At 36.5% G+C, this 24206-nt stretch overlaps 3 protein-coding genes across 3 annotated transcripts; 1 reads left to right on the top strand and 2 right to left on the bottom strand.

Annotated features, from left to right (window-relative positions):
• Window positions 1–1072: 1072 nt before the first annotated feature.
• Window positions 1073–1743, bottom strand: LOC129754558 (protein new-glue 3). Its single transcript, XM_055750699.1, has 2 exons — window positions 1587–1743; window positions 1073–1506 (listed from the first exon to the last, which is right to left on the bottom strand). The coding sequence occupies exons 1-2, from the start codon at window positions 1621–1623 to the stop codon at window positions 1208–1210; spliced, it is 336 nt and encodes a 111-aa protein (XP_055606674.1). The 5' UTR covers window positions 1624–1743; the 3' UTR covers window positions 1073–1207.
• An 11092-nt stretch (window positions 1744–12835) lies between these two features.
• On the top strand, window positions 12836–13463 carry LOC129754559 (uncharacterized proline-rich protein-like). Its single transcript, XM_055750701.1, has 2 exons — window positions 12836–12953; window positions 13041–13463. Exons 1-2 carry the CDS (start codon window positions 12914–12916, stop codon window positions 13247–13249), a joined length of 249 nt encoding a protein of 82 aa, XP_055606676.1. The 5' UTR covers window positions 12836–12913; the 3' UTR covers window positions 13250–13463.
• An 8669-nt stretch (window positions 13464–22132) lies between these two features.
• Window positions 22133–22967, bottom strand: LOC129754554 (uncharacterized). Its single transcript, XM_055750696.1, has 2 exons — window positions 22822–22967; window positions 22133–22759 (listed from the first exon to the last, which is right to left on the bottom strand). The coding sequence occupies exons 1-2, from the start codon at window positions 22856–22858 to the stop codon at window positions 22179–22181; spliced, it is 618 nt and encodes a 205-aa protein (XP_055606671.1). The 5' UTR covers window positions 22859–22967; the 3' UTR covers window positions 22133–22178.
• Window positions 22968–24206: the final 1239 nt, after the last annotated feature.

Below are 24206 nucleotides of genomic sequence, written 5' to 3'. Positions count from 1 at the left end.
AGGGAACCACACGCTCCCCGGCTAGCTCGCTTGCTAGTTGGAATCAGGGATGCCAGGTGTTGAGGATAAAAAATCTGGGCAATTTTGAAAAAAAGTCTGTGTTTGTCTGTGCACAGGGAAGATCACAAATTTGGTGCTTAACAAGACATTTGACGTTGCGTGTGAGCGGCGGGGGGGGGGGGGGGGGGTCGTCCTGTGTTATTCAGGTTATTTTCGAGCTGAGAACACTGTTTCCTACCACGTACCATGTTAATCTTATTTAAAAAAAGAATTGGTAATGAATGCTTGGTGAAATACCAATGAATACAAGCGAGATTTCAGTCTAATCTGGCACTTACGGATCAAATCCGATGCATAAATATTGGTTTCATCACTCAATTTTGAAAATCTGTAAAATCTGGGCACTCTCAGCAAAAATCTGGGCAAAATCTGTGTCTGACCAATATCTGGACGAAGGGTCAAAAGTCTTGGTTTTACAGACAAATCTGGGCACCTGGCTACCCAGGTTGGAATGACTGACTGGCTGAATCCTTGCACGCTTGAGGAATGACTCGGTATCGGTTTAAGCGATCGGTGCACAACTACCATGCAACAAAACCAAAAAAAATAAGAAACAATCGCCAAAAGCCCGTCAGATAATTGTTCCACTATTCAGATCTAACATTGGTCGCGCTAATCCAACTTCAGATAGGAAGATTGCAAAGTAACATTATTTGCCCTTACACACTTTGTATCGACGAAGCATGAAACAATCAATTCTTCCAGACGTCTGGTATAGTAATCCCCGGGCACTTGAAGCTGTTGCAATTTCCTGATAAACTTTTTAAGGTTTTGAAGTATGCCGTGGTACTCGTCAAGAGGTTCAGACAAAAAAAGTGAATAGAGCTGTTTTAAACTGGATTTCAATTTTTTCAGACACGCTCGTCGACTTTTGTAGGTCCCTTAAATACAATCTGAAATGAATCAAGTACCTATTCCCCTAACATTTCGAAGAACGGACCGCCTACTAAGTTAACTTAAACCTTCTTTTATCTCCAAATAATTTATTTCAATTTAGCAGAAGTATTCCGAATTACGTAAATAAAAATAAATGTTAAAATTTATTCATATCTTTTAAGAACAAAGGCAGTTTTGACTGAATGAAAATGCGAATTTTTGTCACTTGTCTACGACTGTCGAATATTCTTGTACGGCAAATACCGTTCACTCAGACAGCATTGGTGAACTTTAGGAAAATGCCCACAGTTCCAGCTATCAGAAGGTGAACCGGAAGTTGTAGACCATGTGCAGATCCACCGGCGGGGTCCGCCGTTGTAGAGCTGCCAGCAGCCCCTGTCGATGTGCTTGCTGCCGTAGTAGTTGAACCCGCAGCTGCTGTCGTAGAACTTGCTGCTTCCGTCGAAGAACTTGCAGCCGTACTTGTTGAAGCTGCTGGTGCTGTGGTCGTCGAAGATGGAGCTACGGTGGAAGTGGATTCAGTAGATTGACCATGTACCAATGTTGACCCTGTGGTTTTAATAAGAAAAAAATATCCGGGAATACACAATACCAAACACTGTTCTACGTTTTGATCCAAAATGGCTTACCAATCAACAGGAATAAAGCAAAGACGAAGTATTTCATTTTGGACACTTAATAAAGAATCCACACGAACCGAAGGAAAGAAATCGAATAACTGACTACACCAGGTCCCAACACCACTTATAATATAAGTGTTTCCTGTACTCGCCCGAAGATATCGAACCTCTCAAAAGGCGTTTATAACATCAGAGGATAATATCATCGCGAACTATTGAACAATAAATGTGATAGGTGGTGTTAGTTTTTAATTATTTGTATAAAGATAGGAAGGTAATGTGATTTGATGAATCATAATTGTTTTGGACTTTCCGGTGAAAGCTTATCGATAATGTTCCGTCAGAATTGGCCTGATCATTATCTACTAGGGTAAATGTACCTAAGACAACGGCTTAAGGTCGCTGTTTTCATTAATTCAATAGAATTGCCTTCCATGTTGATTTGAAACTGATATTTATTCAATGAACTATATTTCTAATACTGTTTTATGAAACTATGTAGCAAATAGATCAATCCATTACGTACTTCTGAGTCAATTTATGATTTATTTTTCTCATTCAAGTTCCTCCATTGTCGTACCAGGTCCCTAATTCCGTCGTACAAGGAGACCGGAATTGTCTCAATTTATTCCACCCTCTTCAGAAATACATTTAAAACTTTGCGGTTGCGGTTAATGCAATTGGCATCAGTTTACATCGAACGGATAAACCGCGCAGGATAACAGCAGAAGTTCTCTCGAGTAACCAGTCGCAATAAGCTATGAAACTAGGATAGCTTTATTGTAAACAGGTCTACCATTGCTTGGCTAATGCAGGTGCAGGCAGCAAAGTATTATACCTTCTATTAAATTCTACTGAAATTGTCTCAAACTATTCCTCCCTCATGAGGGATAGATTTGAAATTTTGCGGTTGCGGTTCATGCAAATGCGATTATTTACTTCGCACGGATCAACCGTGCAGGATAACGGCAAAGTTCGAATGAGATCTAAGTCGCAATAAAATGGACTTGCCAAGAAATCCCAAGGTAGCATTTTGTAGCTAGGTACCATTGTTTGGCAAAGACAATTGCAGGCAGCACAATATTAGACCTCACAAATTGAATCCACCCTGCAAATGTATTTTGTACCAACACACTCTCCAACGGACTGGGCTGCCATGCTCCAGGATTTGTCTGTAAAATAAGATTTTATAACATTCATACAACATTTTTCACAAATTACATGGCACAAATTCACATAGTAACTGCATATATTTAAAGAACATCAACATTTTTAATAGAACTATATGTTTTTCTACGCAATGAGACTGAATAGTAAGACATTTGAGGAGAGGCAGAATCACACTTGCGTTTTGTCAACATGTGTATTCTAATGCATGTGGGAACCCTGGCGCAGGATATCGACACAAAGCAACGCCGCGTTGATGCGTGTAATGCGCATTAGACTGGTTCAGCTCATCTATTCGAGTTTTTTTTGCGAGCGATAAAAGTTTTTGCAAAAATGTTTTTTTTTTTCGGAAATTGACGCTTCGTTATTCTAACATTCTGTTGTTTGGGTTCAAATTTTTGGGAAATGACGTAGAGTAATTCAACTGAAATTAAACTTTTCGACTTTTTTCATTCAAATTGTAATATGTCAAAAACGACAAAACATCTTTTGTTGAAAGTTCACTGAGAATTTATAAAAATGCAGCAAACATGAGTCAAGTTGTTCGTTGTTCGTTGCTTATGTTTTTTGTAGTCACAGGCTCGCAAGGCCCGCAGCTAACCCCACTATCTCGCAGGAGGACCGTCGTGATGTTGCTGTTTTGGGTCCCGAACACCACCAGGACGTTGTTGCACTCCGCACGCCTCCCCTGACATGGAGAACAGACGCGTACGAAGCCCCCTGACTCAGTCTGCATGCGACCAAAGCATCCACCGGGGTTGGGTACCCGATCTCCGCTAAGGTTGCTCGCACCCCAGCTAGCACCACGGGGAGGTAGAGAATCGGAGTTGCAGACAAGAGGTGATATGACCACTACCCGAAGGCTGGGTGTATGGGGTCTCGAGTTGCACATTGTCTACCGTTCACTAGCCACATGAGTCAAGTATTAAAACTTAACATGAGTCAACAACTAAACATGAGTCAAGTATTAAAACTTATATGGTAGAAATCATGATATAAGCGGGTTGGATTTTGTTTAATTTTGAACGACTATATATACATAAAATCAGATCTACAGATTTTTTATCCAAACTTGTATTGAGATCCAAACCAGAGAATCATGAACTCTAATTTCAAAGTTTAAATGATCCATTCATCCAAATTCTCTTGTCATTTTGACCTTCAACGGAAATTTTTTTCATCGTTTTTCCATGCATCGTAAAGATTCAATAAAGATCGAGATTTTCGGTCCAGGAATTGAAATTTTTTCCTCGAGTTGATTCCCATTTAGAGAATTTCAGAAAACTGGAAAAGTTTTAGTTTTCAAGGATCTCTCATTTTGAATGCTAGAAGTTTAAAAAGTCTAATTTTCAAATAATTGATGTATCTCATGTTTCAAACACTTGAGAAAGGTTTAGTGTTATCGGATAATAGAACCAAAAATAATCAAATCTTAAAATATGAAATAATTTTGAAGACACAATGTCATTGGAGTTGAATACTAGAAATGTGAAAGTTGGAGATATTCTTGTGTGCACCCGAAACGTCTATTTAATTATGCACGATACTGTTAGTAAATAATTTGTAAAACACCAATCACTTAGCTATAAAATCCATCAATTCTTTGTTCATTTGAAACCATGCATTATAAGCAATGCTGAATACGTTCAAGTAATTTATTAATATAAATGGACTTTTTGCACTTATCTCCCAGCGTATCAAGTTCCTAGTTTCAAAATAAACAAAATTACTGTATTGTGTTGTGGTTACTTGGAAATCCATTATGTGTTTAGCAAAAAATAGTAAAATTGAACCGGTCTAATTCCAATTCTTGCAAAACGGTTTCCTATTCCTGTCGCAAAATTAAGACGAATTATGGGGCCCGAGCGATTCGATTTCAATCGAATATTGACAAATTTATATAGTTCAGATTAGTTTGAAATCATTTTTCTTATTTTATTTCAACACTTTTCTGTCGAATTTTATGATTTTGATCGTTATATGCATTGACAGGAAGCGATAAAACAAAGAAACACGTTGGGGGGATCACTAAATTCGTTTTTCAATATGGCGGAGTGCAATAATAATTCAAATCGCTTCGCGATTTCAATATCAAATAAATTAACAAATAGTTTTAAAAGTGACAAGTTTGTGATAGAAAATAAATTCACAAGCTTAAGTTTATCATGTGAAGTAGCCAATTGTGCAACATGGACTACCACCAGAGATCACCCACCGTGCTACACTCCGTCGCTGACCGGACGCTGCGACTTATCTGGCGGGCTACCGCGTCGCGACTGAGGCAGATGCTCAAGCTCTGTGAGAATGTGGCGATATGCTCATACATCTGTTCGTCACCCACACATCTCCCTTTCTCTCAGAAGAAAAACTGTTTAAGAATTAAATTTAAAAAAAAATGCTGAATCATAGCCCCAATGGCTCAATCCTTCGTATGAACGCACATTGGAACCAGACATATTTACTATTGGTCATTTGTATTTCTAGCCGTATGCAGTGGGCAGCACGAGTTTCTTATGAATCCAGATATAACTTTTCTTAATTATGCTACTCAAAACTAGATAGCGCGCGGCGTTGCGTGTTTCCCAGTTTTTCTGCTAGGAGTCACAGCCTCTCTTTCTATTCACGAAGAGAATACTAGAAAATCTTTACGATTGCACCTATACATTTTTGAAGTTTTATTGACATGACATACGCAAACGCAAATCATACGTCTACGATGTATGTTGTTACAAAAAACGCACACAATCTTCCACCACACTCTCTCGTTACTTGTATATTATAGACTTATGGCAACGTCCCGATGCGCTCTCCTCGAGAAATGTATGCTCAACGAAACGAGTTGTCTTAGTGTAGATGCAGGGGCCGCACTCGGGGGCAGCTATGTTTACCAACCAGCATTGTCACACGTTGTATCTGTGCTCTTAAATTAAATATTCCTTGACAGAATACAAACAGGAATTATGCGTTATGTTTGGTCTGTTTGAGTTGCCTAAATTGATCGTTTTTTTTTCTCTAATATCTGGTGTGATTTACCAACTGGGTAACCACTTCTTTAACATCAATCGACGTGTATTCTGGAACCGATATTTCGCGTTGAATTAAAGCATAACCAACAATTTAAAATGAGTGGTCCGTCGATATTATCAGTTGTTATACCATTAATAAATATTTGATAACTTTAAGGTGCACCTGCATTCTATGTTTCTCAATCATGTTTCTCAATGTCAAACTATTTTCTGTAGTCTTTTGAAATCGAATGAGAACATCCACACATAAGTCATCAACACCTAGTCATAAGATTATTAGCCAAACCAACTACCAAAATTATGTCCTTGATTTAAAATTCTTCTTATATTTCTTATAAAGTTAAATCTATTCATTTTGCAACCATGATTGTAACGAGAGTTCAGGCCAACTCGTTCTTAATTTAAATGAGGGAGGAATTTCACACACACACACACTCTTACGCATCGTCAGAAAGCTGAGAGAGAGGAGAACCACATGTTGTTTTTCTTATTTTGATTCGGGAAGCTTACGCCAGGCTTGCCAGATGATTTTTAAATTTTAAAATTTAACTTTGGTGTGTTATTCGAAAACATTTATAACCGCATTTCAAACTTATCGGACGGATCATAAAATAAACTTCTAAATCTCTGAATCAACACGTAAATATTTCTTAAGATTGGATATTTTTTGTTTACAGCTAAAAACAACTTTCTTAAGAACTAAATATGTCCGTGCATTTCTTTTACTGAAACTAGTTAATTAAGCACACATTTGCCAATCGGAATAAATCTTATCTTATTATTCTTTTTCCTTTGTTTTTAATTGTTCAAAACCCAAATGTTCTCAATTAGTTTCTATCAATCGAGCCTTTCTAACCGCTCTACATTTATTCTACGAATTTATGCCAACTGGTTTACAAACACACGTTTTCATTACTGTTTGATTTATACACCTTTTCCAACTGAACAACACAATTACTCTTTACTTGAAAAATATATATATATATATATATATATGTTTACTGTTTTTTTTTTTTTTTTTTTTGTTTCAATGCTGCTCATGACAAGCTCTTTTATTTTATTAAAGCAATCTTTGGCTTAGAACGACGCGTAATCATCAGGCTGTTTTCTTCACCATTTTGTTCAATTACATCTGTTTTATGAGCTTTTGTTTTTTTATGCAGCTTTGCAAAAATGCAGCTATTTTTCAACTATTTCTGCACACTATGTTTTCAACTATCAATTTTGAGGAATTGCAGATTTCATCTTAATGTGTTTTCTTTTTCGTTTGGTTTTGCGATTATAATCGTCGCTATTCATTCTGATTTCTTTTGCATTGAGGCTCATGACGCGCTTTTATTTCGTCGAAGTTATCTTTTTCAATAAGCCTCCTTTACCTACTTTTATAGGATTTTATTGATGTATTTGTGGAACTCCCAACTCGCAATCACTAGGATGTATTCTTAACATGCCATTTTACAGCATTTATTTAAATATGCCTGTCTTCTTGCGGTTCTTCCAACACGCACTCACTTAGATATTCTCTTAGCTTGAATTTTTCCCGCTGGTAAAATTGTCTTCTCAATTGGTCGTTTCCCTCTTACAACTGTCCTTTTTTTTTTGCGATCCTCAAAACTCGCAATCAAGAGGCTTTATCCCCAAACACGCCTATTTTTCTTATGTAGCTATTCTTTCAACACGCAGTCCTTATTTGCAGTACTCCTTAATAGCATTGACTAGGCTTTCTTCTCAACTTGTCTATTTCTTAAACAGCGATCCTCTCAACACGCTGTCTTTGTTCATTGCGGTCCTCCTAACTCGCAATAACAAGACTGTCCTCTCAACTCGCCTTTTTTTGTATCTTTACACAGGTGTTCTTTCAACACGCTGTTTTTGTTCATTGCGGTCCTCCTAACTCGCAATAACAAGGCTGTCCTCTCAACTCGCCTTTATCGTATTTTTACACAGCTGTCCTCTTTACACGCTGTTTATGTCCATTGCGGTCCTCCCAACTCGCATTAACAAGGCTGTCCTCTCAACTCGCCTTTTTTGTATCTTTACACAGCTGTCCTCTTAACACGCTGTTTATGTCCATTGCGGTCCTCCCAACTCGCAATAACAAGGCTGTCCTCTCAACTCGCCTTTATCGTATTTTTACACAGCTGTCCTCTTAACACGCTGTTTATGTCCATTGCGGTCCTCCCAACTCGCAATAACAAGGCTGTCCTCTCAACTCGCCTTTATCGTATCTTTACACAGCTGTCCTCTCAACGCGCTGTTTTCGTCCATTGCGGTCCTCCCAACTCGCAATAACAAGGCTGTCCTCTCAACTCGCCTTTTCGAAATACAATTCTAATTTTGTTTTTCCCCAATGATATATACTCACAATATTTAAAACTAGCAACACTGGTCTGTTTTCACTCCTCTGCAAAACTCCACGTGTTTTTTTTTTTTTTCTCCGGTGGGTGATCTCATTTGCAGGCTTATTTGCAATTGACAACCCTCCACAGGTGAACGAAAAGAATACTACGCCACTGATTGGTCTACCAAAATATGTTAAAAAACGTCCTGGCACGGTCGCCAAAATGTGCAACATGGACAAAGTGGAAAGTGATTTCTCGGCTCTAAAACATGCATTCATGAATTGCGACGAATCAGAAGGATACGACGGAGGAGGGTACACCTACCCTATCTAAATACTTTTATTTAATTTCTAATCAATGATATTGGATACACGATAAGTACTTTCCAAGATCTAACAAGCTCCAAGCAAATAAAATCGCGCCGTTAGAAGAGGCTCGCAAGTAGCCCAGTGTGTACAGGGTGGCAACGTGAAAGTGATAACTACACTTTGTTCATTGCATAAAACTCAAACCATTTGTTAGTTATTCTCTTCGAAATCAATTTTAATATCATCAATAAGTAGGAAAATTAAGCAAGGTACACCGGGGTAAGTTCGGACGATGGCTATTAAAGCAATACAATATTGTGCATCATTCTTTCAAACTTTTAATGCAGAATGTTCAATTTACTTATAATCTTTCCAATAACTGTGAAAAAGATACGATTCCGACAATAACGGATGTTTACAGCGACTTTTTGGGAATTTTTTATCTTCAACAACGATGTCGAGTTGATGTGCATCTTTTTCAATTGCAAATTTCTCGAAAACTAGCTGGCTCTTGGCGAAAAATTCTACATTGAAACTATCTTTGCATTCTAAACAACCAGTTAGAAAAAAACGGCGGTTAAAAATGAAGAAAAAAGAGTTTATTTGCAAAAAAACTAAAATTTTGTCGCCACGCCCTACCTTGGGTAAGTGTGGGAGGCTTTATACAGACTTGATTCAGAAACATTTTTTCATCCAATACAATTTTGCATTCGGATTAGAGTGTCTGTCCAGGGATTTCTCGGGCGAGAATTCCCGAGAATTTGAAAATGTATGATATGTATGATATTATTTCTCTGGAAAAGCCTGATAGCCTCTGAAACCATCCTTATTGTTCTTTTTGAAGGCATACAAAACTCATTGAGAATATGCCGATTCCTGTGGCAGTAGACATTTTGCAGCCATTCGGTGCATTTTTTTATTCATTCAAATGGATAGGTTTAAAAAGAATATATGTATTCCCACATCGTTTTCATTGATCGAAAACCCACAACACTTCGAAAAATATATGAAAAATCGCGCAGCAGGTAGGCAGGCATTGTGATTTCTCGAAAGAAACATTTATGCACTTGTTCCCTCTGGCTTTGAAATCCAGATGAATTTCAAAGCTTAAAAATGAAGAACAAATATTTAAAATGTTCAGAAAAACGAAAAAAAGTTGGAATAATCAAACAAATACACAGATTTTTTTTGTTAACACCTAATTGCATGAATGAATTCTTCATTTGACTTATTCAGGTTATTTTATTGTTCGTTTGACTGTTTTTAATTTATCTTTGTTGAAAACAATTTGATTAATTAGATTAAAAATAAGTTAAAAAACATTATTTAGAGTACAATTTTGAACAAATTATGGGCTTGCATGCAAGTAAGGGTCGATAAGCTATGTATATTTAAATCGAAGTGCGTATATTTTACATGTTTCTGAATATTTCCCGGGATACCGAGCATTCCCGGGAACGGGAAAATGGCCGGGAAATGGACACTAGACTAGGGTTACCATATCTCGCAATGCTAAAAAGAGTACAAGGAAAAAAAATCCAAAAGAGTAAAGAAAACTTTATAAAATTAAAAAACAGAGCTGTTTAGAGTCATTCAAATACTGCCAATTTGTTTGGAGTAATAGGTATGACTAAGCATTCCAGATTGACTGCATTTTCAAAGACAAAAAAGGAAAAAGCCCGGCCTTTTTGCCCAAATACTAATAAAAATGCCAGAATGTATCCAAAATCTAAGCAAAATTCAAACCGAAACTACTTTTTTTACACAATGTATGATTTTTTGAGCTTATGTCATCGAAATACACGTGCAAACATTATTTTGGAAATTTGAGTTAAACACCGCTGATGTGACTCAATAAAGAATTATTTTTCATGTGTTCATTTTTCGTTTTTTCTCTTGGCTTTTCATAGGATAAGCTTGGATTTTTGTCTGATTTGCCCGGATATCGCTCACATACGTTTAGAAAATTTTCTGGAAAGCTTAGGAATGACGTATAAGATAATTTTAATTTTTTTTCTTTTAATTTTTCTTTCAATTAATGAAAAGAGAAATATAAGGGACTGAATATAACTTTTTGGATTTTTCAAAGGAAAATTAGTATTTGATGTTATGCTGAAAAACCACACCAAACAGGATGAAATACCTGATTAAAAAATTAGGTGCGTATATTTCCTTTGAACAAACAATATATTAGATTTGTGCGCTAAAAGCATTTGAGTTTATTGCTTTTGTGCTCTTTGAAAACTGGGATTAAAACATATTCAATGGCGCTTATTTCGCGTTTTTAAATAACAATTCAAAGATGCCTTCATAAATACGGGATATTTAGGTAAGTTATTGAAAGTTTGTGTAAGTTGTATCTCTTTCCTTTTTCTTGTATAAGATGTGGTAAACACACTTCATTAACTAAAACAAACAAGTTCATTCTTCTTATTAAATGGCTCGCATCAAAAAAGAGTACATTTCGTATAAATTCACAAAAAGAAGAGTTCGCCCGTTTCCCGATCGAAAAAGAGTACATGTACTCTTAAAAGAGTACCTATAGTAACCCTACACTAGACTAGACTATACTACATTGGTAATCAATAAAATCACACATTCAATTGCGGATAATTCATCAAAGTCAACTCGTTTCGCGTCACAACCTTCTACAAACTTGTTTATCATTGTTTGAACTACAATTCTTGAAATTTTGAGCTTTCTAGCATACTGGAAACAAATTTTAGAACACAATGAGTGAAAGTATGTCGATTTTCCATACATTTTTCCGAAAATCTCCATACAAATTTCAGGTCCTGTGCGCTAGCTCGTGCTTCTGTCAAATGACCTGAAACTTTCAGAAAGTTATTTTTTCACCTAAATGCACCAATTATCCCATCCAAATTTGGGCCAGTCTAATGGACACTCTATTTCGCATCATGAAAAGTTTGGTAAAGTACTAATTTGTTCTGGAATACTTAAGTACCTATATTTTTTCTATAAAATCGGATCTCATGTGTTGCAACATAAATTACACACAATAATCATTGAAGAATGCCATACTAATATTACCATGAGCTTTTTTTTCAAAATGTTGGACGGTTCGAACAATAAAGTAACGTATTCAACCAAGAATACACAAATTTGTTGAAAATTCCCTAAGAAATCAAAGTGAAAATCTATCGTCCACACTTTTCCATAAAGCGGGGTAAGTCGATAACAATTTTCGTAATAACTTTTCTCGCTTTGCTTCTATCAAGCTCATCGCTTCAGCATTTGTAAACTACATGTTCTGCATCATAATGAACATAATTTTATCAAAATTGATCCACTGCTGGGTTTTAAATGATTTTTTAAAATTGAACTATACGAAAACCGTCCACACTCACCCCGGTGTGTCTTACTTGAGTAAGACGAACGCAGGTCACAACTTTTTTTTTCGGACGAAAAATTGTCAACTCTGGCTGGAAGCAACATCGAACAAGCAAAATGACATTGTTTATGGGACATGTTTTAGTGATTAGCCACTAAAAAGCAGTTTAGCGATACCAAGTTATGTCATCTGTGATGGTTTCGGGAAGGACATCGACAAAAAGGAAATTACTAAAGCAATTGATAAGCTATTGATAGTGTCGTGAATTTTTTTTAACTATAGTGCTTAGTTTGTAATTTTACTACTTATAGACGATTTTGAAATAGTTTGAGTTGTATGCAATAAACAAAGTGTAACACTTCCACGAAGCCACCCTGTATAGTGCTCGAATTTTTCATGCCGATGGCCAGAATACCGAATGACCTTTTGAAGCTTGACTTTCAACATCATCAGATTGAAACTTGTGAACATGCCCAAATGCATTAAATTTGTTTCAGGATTTTTCAAGATTATTTTAAAGTTCTAGATTGAGGATAGCAAAAAACTAACTTGGATTAAGAATCGTTAGAATCTGATGATCTGATCTCAGTTTTTTTTTTAATGTTCTATTTTTAAATGATCATGATTTTTTCTGATAATTTAAACGCTGTCAGAAAATACAATAGATGACAAAAAAAATTCCAAAAAGATATGATAAAAATTTGAAAAAATAAACAAATATCTCCATTCTTCCCTTCAGATGAAAAGAAAAGAATCATCGAACTTTTTCCAGCCAAATAACTGTCTAATAGCACTTTTTTTGCATACCTGTCAGGCGCATTATCATCGAGCACTGCTCGACTACAAACGTCGCTCTTTAATACAAACGACCATCGTAAGCATCGCGGTGCGTCGTTTTCCTTCGAGAAAGCATGATACACCTATCTATTAAATATTGTAAACGTATTCTGGACCCATGTTTTGAGACCTTCATAGAAAAAGTGTCGTATTGTTCTATAACGTTTAAGCAAGCACGTGTTTGGTTAATGTACCCGTCTTTTTGTAGATCAAACTAGGCCATGAATTTGTGGAAAAAATGTTTGAGTCATTCCATTTCCATTTTGCAACTCGTCAAGATGCTTAAGGGTCCGAAAAGTCCGGAATGAAACTCCTGCTCGTCTTCGCTTTGCTCCTGTTGATTGGTAAGTTTGAGTTGTGCGGTACCGGAGGTCAATCCAATGATTTTCAATCAATATTTTCTTTTCGTGTTGGATTCTCGTGACCCGCAGTATCAACATTGGGGCAAGATGAGCCACCTCCACCTCCCCCCAAACCACCACCGAAGCCTCCTCCAAAGCCTCCACCAAAGCCACCAGGAGGAGGTGGTGCTCCAGCACCAGATCCAGACGCAGCATGTCTAACCAGCAATGTTCAAGTTTATCTTCTGCTGGCAGGGATTACGTGCACCGTTTTGAATGTCATCAATGCTGCTGCTTGATTGTCATGGAAGCGAGAGTAGTATTCAAGAATGTTATAAGTCCCCACCATATCATGATTTCTGATGAAGTGACAAGTGTTTATTGGTAGGGCTCTGCGATTCTCTGCATTTGTCAAGATAATAAAAAAATATTTAAAAAATACTTTTAATCTAGGCGTTTGGGAAGAAAACGAATTATCCTTTTTTATGAACAAAAAATTAAAATAACTTTTGAGTATTTCTTGCTTAGGTTTGTCTCGTATTTTTTATATTGAATTTGCCTTGTAAAAAAATTGAACTGTACCACAGATGGCAGGTTTATAAGCTCGAATAAACCATTTGCATTAACCTGCGTAAAAGTTCAAATTCTATCATTCTATCGAGCCGTTTTTTGACGAGAAACAGGCCCTTTCTCTGCCGCGCGTGTGGTGACGATAGTAGGGTCACCTTATCGTCAAGGGACTCTTCGACTTGCGACTTCTGGAATCCTAGGGGAGGAAGACTGAAATTCGCTGCATCGCTTTTGTATCGTTTTTTACTGTTCGGCAAAAAGTCAGTAATTTTCGAAAAGATTTGTAATCCTTTCAATTTAAATTTCGTATAGCGAGTCATGTAACTCAGTTTTTTGGAAGCTGAATTGAGGTCTTCTGAGCTGATTACAAATTCAAAAGTAAACATCGAAATCGAATACACCAGCTGCCAACTCTTTCGTGAAAATGGAGCTTATTCTACGATTCGCGTGACGTGACTTAGGAAATTTCATATCATTTTGCTGGCTTAAATAGTCTCTCTAGGCCTAGGCTCGAATTTTTCGTTCAGATGAGCTGATATTAGTCTTCAGAGCTTATCGGAACTCAAGTTTCTTTCCTGAAGCATTTACTGGAGTCGGGACGAAGAACTTGATGAGTCAAATCACTCGAGTCGTAGAATAAGCCCCATTTTAAACTATATAAAAATGTTCGATACATGGGATCTACCAAAAATTTAATTCTGTTATATCAACTTTTTTGAGAACAACCATTAATCGAACAATTATTATTTATCACCTTAAAAAACTGCAACGAAATTTGAGCGAATTAACACGCATTAACCTGCAAGAATGTATCAGATCAAGACAAGCATCAAGCATTGAGAAAGTAAATTGAAAATCTATTTGTTAGAAAGTTAAATCACTGGTCGGTGGATTGATCAAAGCAATTTGACGTTTAAAGAACTTTTTTCTTTTTTTTTTATTCAGTCTTCCTGCCCCAGCTGGAATCGAGTGACGCAGGTGACTCGTCTATCGTCACCTCACGCGCGCATTATGGGACAGCCCCATACAATGAGGCGGCAAAAAGTATATTTTTGCTATTTATGAACTTTTTTGAAGATGAAATGAGTTGTTTACATTCGAAACCCAATATAAACTATTTTCGGCTTTGGTTTTACATGTGTGCTCAGAAAGGACAATAAAATTGGAATATTAACTCGTAAAAATGCATAGTGTAGTTTTGAAACAATAATTGTTTAAATTAACTTATTTCGGAAACGCGTGCATATTTTTAAGTTCTGTGTTCACAAAAAATATTTGAGAGATTAAAGCAAAACCACTTAGGGTATTTTTGTTCAATATTATTCAGTTTTGTATGAAGAATTTAAGAGTACACGCAAAAAAATAGAGTATAGAAATTTTATAATTTTTAGGAAATAAGTAGTTTTTATAAAATCTCAGTTATTTCTTCAGATATCAAAATTCTATCGTAACTTTTGGTCACAATCAATTACAATCATCTTCCTGCACGTTATGAACAATGTTTGCTTAATGATGTTTAACATAAAACATACTATTTTTCCAAAATGGTTAAAAATTACCCATTTTTTGTTTTTATTATAACTTTGAAGGATGCAAATATATGCAACTTTTTTCTTTTGCATTCGAATTATTAGACCATTAGCTATGCTAAAAAGTCAAAAAAAGTTTTGAGAAACGTAAGGCTTTTTTCTTAGAGACCAAAATGTGTAAACCCTTTGAGTAAATCATAAAATTACTCGTTTTTCACACTTTTTTGTTTACCGTGTAAAAATGAAAAATATTTCAAAAAGAAGCTTAAAAATTAAGCTTTCCAACGATGTATTGGAAGTTGGTGTAGCATTTCATTTAAAGGAGAAAATTTGATTTGAATATTATTGGATCTAAAGTATATTTTTCAAAATATTCTAAGTCTGATGTCTGTGAAACGATAAGTGCTTATGATAATGATCTGAAAAATTGAGGTTATCTTAGTTAAATATAAAGCCACAAACTGGTGTATAGCAAACACCATTACGATGAAGTTAATTTTTGACTTTCTGCCGTCTCAAACCCCATAGTGGCGCGGCCAAGAAAATGGGCCACAGTGCCAGCTACGAATCAACTTTTGAGGTACCTCACCCTCGATAGGTACATTCGTAAATGATACCAAAAATAAATAAACCTACATTAAAAATGAGGAAAAAGTTATTTGTGAACGGTTAAACTTGGTTAAAGTCATGGTCATGATCAAGGTGTATGTGTGGTGTGTGTATAATATATAGGAGGTGTTAACGCAACCTGTGGAAACCCCGTGCTAAGTGTTAGTAAAAGGTTTTTTTGTAAACATTGTAACCAAGACAATTCGTGACGTCCGTTGCATTTTTAAACAAACAACCATCATCGCTGTACCAGAGAAAACTAGAGAAAAAAATCATTGCCAACTGCTGTTTACGATTCTCGCCTACGATACATAAACATCCTGGCAAGTGACGTAGTCTTTGTTTACCTTTTTAATTTTTGAATAACGAGTTCTGTAATAGTCTACCACCCTTATTCTCGTTTACGGCGTATCTGACTTTCGTTCGAACGGATACTTTCGATCGAATTCGAAATAGCTATTCTTGTTTTCGTTCGAACGCGATACGTTCGATGTTGGTGTTACCAGATGATGTTCGAAAAATCAAAGCACCCGGATTTGCCAAAATGACGTTTCTCGTCAGAAAATTTGTAGTAAACAACTTGTTTCTTGTCATGATGTGAAATTTTATCAAACTGGTCGGAACACAGCCGAGAATCGGTCGTTATGGTCAACACAACAGGAGGAACGGGTCGAAAGTCTTCACTCAGCAGGAGGGGGCCAGAAAAGTAGAGCAGATGGAGCTGATTCCGGTAACGAATAGTTTTCATCGTTGTTACCAGCAGCAATTAACGACAGTAGAAATCCTATACACGCTAGAAATTATTAAACCATTTATGTTTCAAAAATAACCATTTTTGACCTTTTCCCGGGAAATGTCATTTTATGAGTTCTCCATGAGAAGTCATAAAATGACTTTTCGGGGAGAAGTTCGAATATGGTTATTTTTTAAACATAAGGGCGTTCAGCGGATAAGTAAGCAAATGGTTATTTTAAAACCGTAATTCAAAGAGCAATATTGCGGGATTGAACGTATTAAAAAACTATCGGCAAAATTAAGGAAACACGGTTTTCAAATATGTAGTTCATTTTATTTCTTGTATTGCTGTGCTTATGTATATAGTATTTGCCATATAAATTTTATTCATAGGTAGATGATATTTGAGCACAAGAATTGAGCGGAAGCAGGAAAATTTAAAGGACTGCAACCTAGCATTAGGCTAAAACCAAGGCCGAAACATCCGGTAGCTTCAAAAGCAACAAAAGTGATTTCTCCCCACGATCCCTACCGAATTCAAATGAAAAACTAACCTTACCTCGGTGCCGGACACCGCCGGAAGTGGTAATCTCATACCCATATGCTTTGGAGACATTTTGTAGATCCGAAGACGGCCAAAATATCACTGTCTCCAGGCTGTTCGTTCACGAGGGGTTGAGTGGATAATTTATGACCGGCGGGTGATGTTTTCAATGCAGTCCAGCCCGGTCTAGCTCCATCAGGATGGTGAAAAAAACGGTCGAGTATCTCTCAATTCCTCATCGCAATAATAGAAATTCTAAAACGAAAATTCTTCATCAGCCTTTTCTCCTTGGAAGTCTACATTTAAAATTATTTAAAAAAAATATTAGAACTTACGGGGAGTGTAATACGGGTTATCTTTTTCGTGATATTTCACTTATCTAAATTGTGCGAAGGACCGCTTCCAGATGGTGCGAGGACGGTGCTTTTACAACTTTCGTTCGCTGTGGGCTGTGGCTGAAGAAGATGATCCGGTAGCAAGCGGCTCCTTCAACTTGATGCTGATTCTGGAATTCCATTTTGGGATTTCAAAAGCGATCGTCTAATTGGTGTCCTAAAATTATTTTTTGTTTTTTGTTAGGATGGAATATTTATATGCCGATAATTAATATTAAATTGATTACCTTTTGTCATTACCAACACAATCGATGTCTTCCGTAAATACTAGGACCGATTTAATGGAGAACTCGATTAACTTCGACGGAATAAAAGATTTTCTTCAAAACGTGTTTGTCAGTCACATCAATTATTTCAAAATGGCTACGATAGAAACACAATATTTTTCAAACATTTTGTGGTTAATGCTCGAGAACTAATAAAATGGTTGAAATTTAAAAATGAAAAATTCTTGAAAAATAACCATGTTGGTAGTTTTTGGGCTAAAGCCAAAAAATGGTTATTTTCTAATCCTAAATGGTTTAATCAAAACGAGCGTGTAGGCCTTACCCTTCGATGAGCTACCGCAAGTGTCCTCGAAGCAAAAATCAACAGGGATTGATTTCAGCAGCACCGTTAGAAGCTTCAAGAGCAGTTGTTACCGAAGCGGTTTCCTGGATGGCCAAGACAGTAGTTGGTTGTTTCCAAGCGCAAAAATTTGTTTCCTTTGCCAGCCAGTGGTGATGTTAATAGTGCTTTCGCTGCCGATTCCTAAAATCCCACCCGTCGTGAGAAAGAGGGAAAATTTGGTAGACCAGATATACCTATTAGATTCCACAATTATGGTAAAACAAAAAAAAAAAATTATTATTTTGAACAACTTATCTTTCCCTAACCGTCCAACTTTACTGACTTTTTCCTTGAATGTCCAGGATTCGAAACAGACTCGTGGTTGTTGTTTTATTATAAAACTAAGAATATTTTTTTTCCTTCCTTTCAATTTTATTATTTTGAAGAGTACAATTGCGTGGCATTGGCTCACAGCAATATTGTTTATTTAAAACTCCTTTTGAATCCCAATATCGGTGTCCAAATTCGCCAAGTGCTTTAAAACGATCATGGTTCGAAGCAACAGACTCGCGTTTGTCAGCCAATAAAGCAAAAACGTTCGAACGAAAACGGGAATGCAACTATGTTCGAAAGATCGGACAGTTCTCATTCGTTCGAACGAAATCAAGAATACGAATTTGCCTTACTTTCGAACGAATGTCATTCGATCGTAAACGAGAATAAGGGTGTACATGTTTGTTCATCTCCTTCTTTGTACCATATTGGTGTTAACACAGAACAGCTGAGAACGCCCTGCTCACACATCGCCTTAATATTTACTTACTGTGAAAGCTGGAGAACCTTACGTTTCTATAAACCTTGGCCATGATGAGCATATTTCATAAAGTACGATTCGATGGTTACGTTTCTCTTATCGGTGTTCTAAATTTTTCGGATATTTATTAGACTCTGAATTTGAATCAGAATCGGTCAGGTCCGCCACTGATGGTATGATTCGAAAATCAGTTTAAATATTACACCAACGCCTTGACCAACTGGAGCATAGGGTGCGGAAAAATTATTGACCTTATACGTTGAACGAGAAATTTGTAGAATAAAGCAACATAATCTTGATTATTTTACCCTTTAGACTATGGTTTAGGCAAACTCATTCTGTACGACAACTGGAATTTAGTGGACTCTTTTTTCATGATAGGGAAATCTCGTTGTCTTTCCAAATGCATAGTAAGAAATTATTTTATTTTTTTTTATTACTACAACAAACGCAGATTGCCTCAAATATGGTAGGGATACTCTAGCTGGACACTAATTCCATGACAATCAAGCAGCAGCGTTAATGACATTCAGGACGGTGCACGTAATCCCTGCCAGCAGAAGATAAACTTGAACAATGCTGGTTAGACATGCTGCGTCTGGATCTGGTGCTGGAGCACCACCTCCTCCTGGTGGCTTTGGTGGAGGAGGCTTTGGAGGAGGCTTCGGTGGTGGTTTTGGGGGAGGTGGAGGTGGCTCATCTTGCCCCAATGTTGATACTGCGGGTCACGAGAATCCAACACGAAAAGAAAATATTGATTGAAACTCATAGAATTGACCTCCGATACCGCAAAACTCAAACTTACCAATCAACAGGAGCAAAGCGAAGACGAGCAGGAGTTTCATTCCGGACTTTTCGGACCCTAAAGCATCTTGACGAGTTGAAAATTGGAAATGAAATGACTAAAACATATTTTCCCGCAAAAGCATGGCCTAGTTTGATCTACATGAAAAACGGGTACTCGATATACCTAAAGAGCCTGTAATAAAAACAAAAGAGACGCAATCTGATCCTTTTAAGAATAAATCATTTAGCAACCCTGCTTTCATTTGAGCGCAGCACTGCTTTGCTTCAAACTTCACATGACTTAAATTTTGGTTACGTTTATTTTTTTTCGGAAGTGGATTTTGGTCTCTGTTGTTTTAACTAAGCTGTTTATTTTTTGTTATTGGCATCAATTTAAAAAAGTGCAATCAAGGAGTGTTTGGCAAAAATTTGTTCTAACAAAACCTGCCCCGGATTTAAAAATGTATTTTTCTTCCGGTTCCCGGCTGAACCAAAAAATAAAAACGGGAGAAATTGCTTGCATTCTGCCATCTTTCGGGGGATTCTGTACTGGAATCCGCAACTTTCATTGGTAAACTTTCCCTTTCGACTCCGCTGATCCGGCAACATCTTATGCTGACAATGAAAACTCAAAATAAAAAAATATCCTACATATTAATCATTTAAAAAAATCATAACATACCAATTAAGAACCAAGAAATTAGTCTTCGAGAATCTAGCTTGTAATCGAAATAGAGCATTCAAAAACTGTGTTTTGATTACCCTTTGTTTACAGATACATATAAATGATAATACTTTCGCTACCGCCGCTTTCGCAATTCCAAATTTTCCAGTTTGACAAGTCTTTTGCTCGATTGGAATGACACTGACAGAAAATCGAAAATTCCAATCGTGACATTTCGTCTCTTTTGTTTATAGAGGCTCGTTAGATATACCATGCTTTCCTCGAAGGAAAACGGTACGCCGCGATGGTTACGATGATCGTTTGTTTTGCATGGAGACGTTTGTTGTAGAGAAGTGCTCGTTGAAAATGCGCCTGACAGGTATGCATAAAAGTTCAATTCGATAGTTATGTTGCTGGAAAAAAAGGTGTTTCATCGGAAAAAAAATGAAACATTGAAACCGATACACTGCAATTTAATCAATTCAAGCAGACTAACAATAAAGCTGGGAAAAATGTTCAAACAGTGCCATTAAAACGAAATGAAATAAATTCTACAGTTCTTGTCCCAGAAAAATAAATCTAATGCCGTGGATTGGCCAGAACTCCTTTTTGTAAATTTAATTGATTGAATTAAAAATAGTGTAAACATATTATTCCCAGAGACTCCACTTTTATTCTTACTTAAAAATCTCCAATGGGGTCTTAACTTTCTAACAACATAAAAACTGACTGCTAATTTTAGTCGGTTAAAAACAAATTACCATTTTAGTGAGAAAGGTGTTTTGAAAAGGTTTGTACTCCTTTAGCTTGCTCAACCCAGTTTTATTAATGCTTGAAATCTCAACTGAGGCCTTAAATGTCTCTGGTCGACCACGTCACAGATTCTAATTTCATTAGTTTTTGGTAAAAATTTTTAACTTTGGACAATTTGGACCAAAAACTAAAAAAGGTACAAAAACTGCATAACGAACGACAGGGGCTTGAGAACCGATAGCTCTAAAACCGAATCCCGCCTTTAGACGGGGTTCACTAAAATCAACATACCAACCAAAGTTAGTCATTATTTTAACTTACTTTTTGCGCAGAATTTTTCAAAACACCTTGATCTAACAATCCATACTTGGAAACTGTTTGACGAGCAGCTGTCAAAAGATACAGTTTGGAGAAGCCTTTTTTCGAAAATTTTCCATTTTTGTAGACTCAGAAATCCTTGTTTCATGATTTTTTTTCGATCTTTAAAATATATTGAACGAACACAAACACATATTTGATCTCATTGATACTTGATGTTTCCTCGAAGAGAATCCAGTAAGCATATTATAAATTCTATCACTGGGCTTATTCTGCGAGTCACGTGACGTGACTTGCGCTATTTTACATCGTTATGCTGATTCATTCCAGGGTAAAAACTATAGCTGTCGGTTTTCTGTACTCATCCGAATTGATATTAAATCTTGAACGCATTTCTTTCAGTCAGGACGAAGGAGTGAAATTCAACGTGTCACATCACTCGCCTCGCAGAATAATAGGGGAAAAGGTTGTTTTCTAGCCTCACTCGGAAAGCGTCGCATCGAACTGCAGCAAAGTTTTATATTTGACACATTGACCAAACGTTTCGATTGCACGACATTCTACAGCGTGTTCATATTTATGTACCAACGAGAACACTTCGACAACGTGAGTTTCTTTCAAAAAAAATCACCACCGCCTTAAGGCGGGGTTGAAAAAAAACGGCATAAAATCGATGATAAAAGACAGAGTTCTCTTTTTGTATTAGTTGAAATAACCTAGTTATTGGTGGAACAATTTCAACAAAAGTAATAAAAAGTATGACCAGTTATGTTGTTTAAATTTAAGGAAAAAAATGGTTGAAGTGAGTGAAATCTATTTACAACCAGAAAAAGAACTAACAATTAAGTTCTTTAGCCCCTGTCGTTTTGCAGTTTGTGATAAAAATGTTCAAAATGCCCTTCCCAACAATAAAGTCTTTCGTTGAAAAAAGTAGTTTTATATTTCTACGTTCAGACAAAGCTTCACAGTGACACCTTAACAAGTATCAAAAAAACGCTGGCAAAGAGCAGTACAACCACCCCGAGACTATTTCTGTTTGAAGAGCTTCCCGGAGCAGCGGTAGTAGTTGTCCCAGTAGGAGTCGGTTTGATCGTGGTGCTACTTCCACCAGGAGAAGTTCCAGCAGAGGAAGTCCCACCAGATGGTGTTCCAGAAGAGGTTGTTCCCGCAGTCGTTGTAGTTACATCCATGCTAGAACATCCATCATCGGTCTCACAGGTTCTACAGCGCACAACAGTGAGCTGTTCAATCCAACCTTTGCAGAAACTATCCTTCACAGCAACAGTTGTGCACCCTTTTCCGGCATAATAGCTGACTTGATTTTCAGGATCCACAGGAACATCCTTGGTTTCATAATCGTAACAAATGTATGGTCCTTTTGGATCCACATTTTGTAAATCCGGGTTCGAAACTTTTAACATATTATGATTTTTTGTAACTTGCTCTTCATTGCAGGTTTGAACACTGCCTTTATTACTATCACAATCTCCCTTGTCGTAGCATGTGTAACATTTCACCTCATTGGATTGGGCAATGGATGAACCTGAAATCCAGTTGAATATCGTGGTTAGATTTATAAACTGATTTTTTTTACAATTCTCTCACCAACTAGAAGAGCACAGCAAAAGATAAACGCAAGCATTGTTGAACTCCCTCAGGTTTTTTACTACAAGTGAGAACTTCCTTCAACCAAATAGGAACTTGAACTAAAAAACTACCCTCAATCTAGCATGGTTTTATCCGTTGCGGCGGGTGCTGTTACAATGTATTTGGGAGGTACTTTTTCAACAGGCTTATGTTCGTTCATCAAGTGGAAGCATGTGGCTGCATTTGGTGACGCAATGGAGACATGCGCTGCCGGGAAACCACTTCAACCAATTTCATTTTCAGTTGATAGTGCCTAAGGATTCAAAAGATAGGTATGTTACATTAAACTGAGTCGATTTGGGGTCATTTTTGAATTTCTCAAACCCGGGGGTATAAAAAGCTTCGTTTAGTTTCATAACTCATTATAACGTTTACATGAGTAACTTTGAACTTTAAGGTTTGTATTGGAAAACTGAATATTTTGTACTTAAAAATCAACAAGATTTCCGTTTCTTCTTGTGCCAATTTATAAATCCTCGGAAGAGATTTTTCCGCTGAATAACTTTGTCGAAGGCCGTAACTTTTTATCTTATTTAAGAAAAACGTTACAAGCTTTTTAACAGGGGTATGTCTTTCGCCATTGGAAATCAATAAAATCAATTGACATCACTGCTGGGAGTCTCACGAGATATTGCATGACTACTTCATGAAATATCTCTCTAGGTACCCAGTAGTGATGTCAATTGAATTTATTGTTTTTCAATGCCCAAAGACATGCCTTCATTCAACGCCTAATAACTTTTTTGTCTTAAAAGATACGAAGTTACGGTCTTCGACAAAGTTGTTCAGCGAAAGATTTCCTTTAGAGACATTTCAAATTGACACAAAATCCATTAGCAGGTTCGGTTAAACAGAAGAAACAAAAATCATGTTGATTTTTCAGTACAAAATATTAAATTATCCGATACAAACCTATAGGTTCACATTTACTCATGTAAACGATGCTTGAAATCTCTGCAAAAAAAAGAAAGAATTTTGATCCAAAACGAAGTTTTTTAGACCCTAGGGTTTGAAAAATTTAAAAATGACCCGAATTCGACTCAGTCTAATGTTACACAGCTGACTTAATCTTCAACAAATTTAAAATTTCAAATCAGATTGCGATGTGACTCACCCCCATTTTTAACCTGTAAAGAAGAATGAGGATACACGATCCTTGGGGTGACTTGATCCCTCAGCTATATCTTGAAATTGGAATCTCAAACAAAAATAAAAATTCTAAAATGTCATTTTTGTCATTTTTGTCATTTTTGTAATTTTTGTAATTTTTGTAATTTTTGTAATTTTTGTAATTTTTGTCATTTTTGTAATTTTTGTAATTTTTGTAATTTTGTCATTTTTGT

This window comes from Uranotaenia lowii, chromosome 3 (genome assembly GCF_029784155.1).
Source record: "Uranotaenia lowii strain MFRU-FL chromosome 3, ASM2978415v1, whole genome shotgun sequence".
NCBI classification, from domain to species: domain Eukaryota; kingdom Metazoa; phylum Arthropoda; class Insecta; order Diptera; family Culicidae; genus Uranotaenia; species Uranotaenia lowii.
Note: the sequence above shows the minus strand (reverse complement) of the source record. Positions and strands in the feature narration are given on the sequence as shown.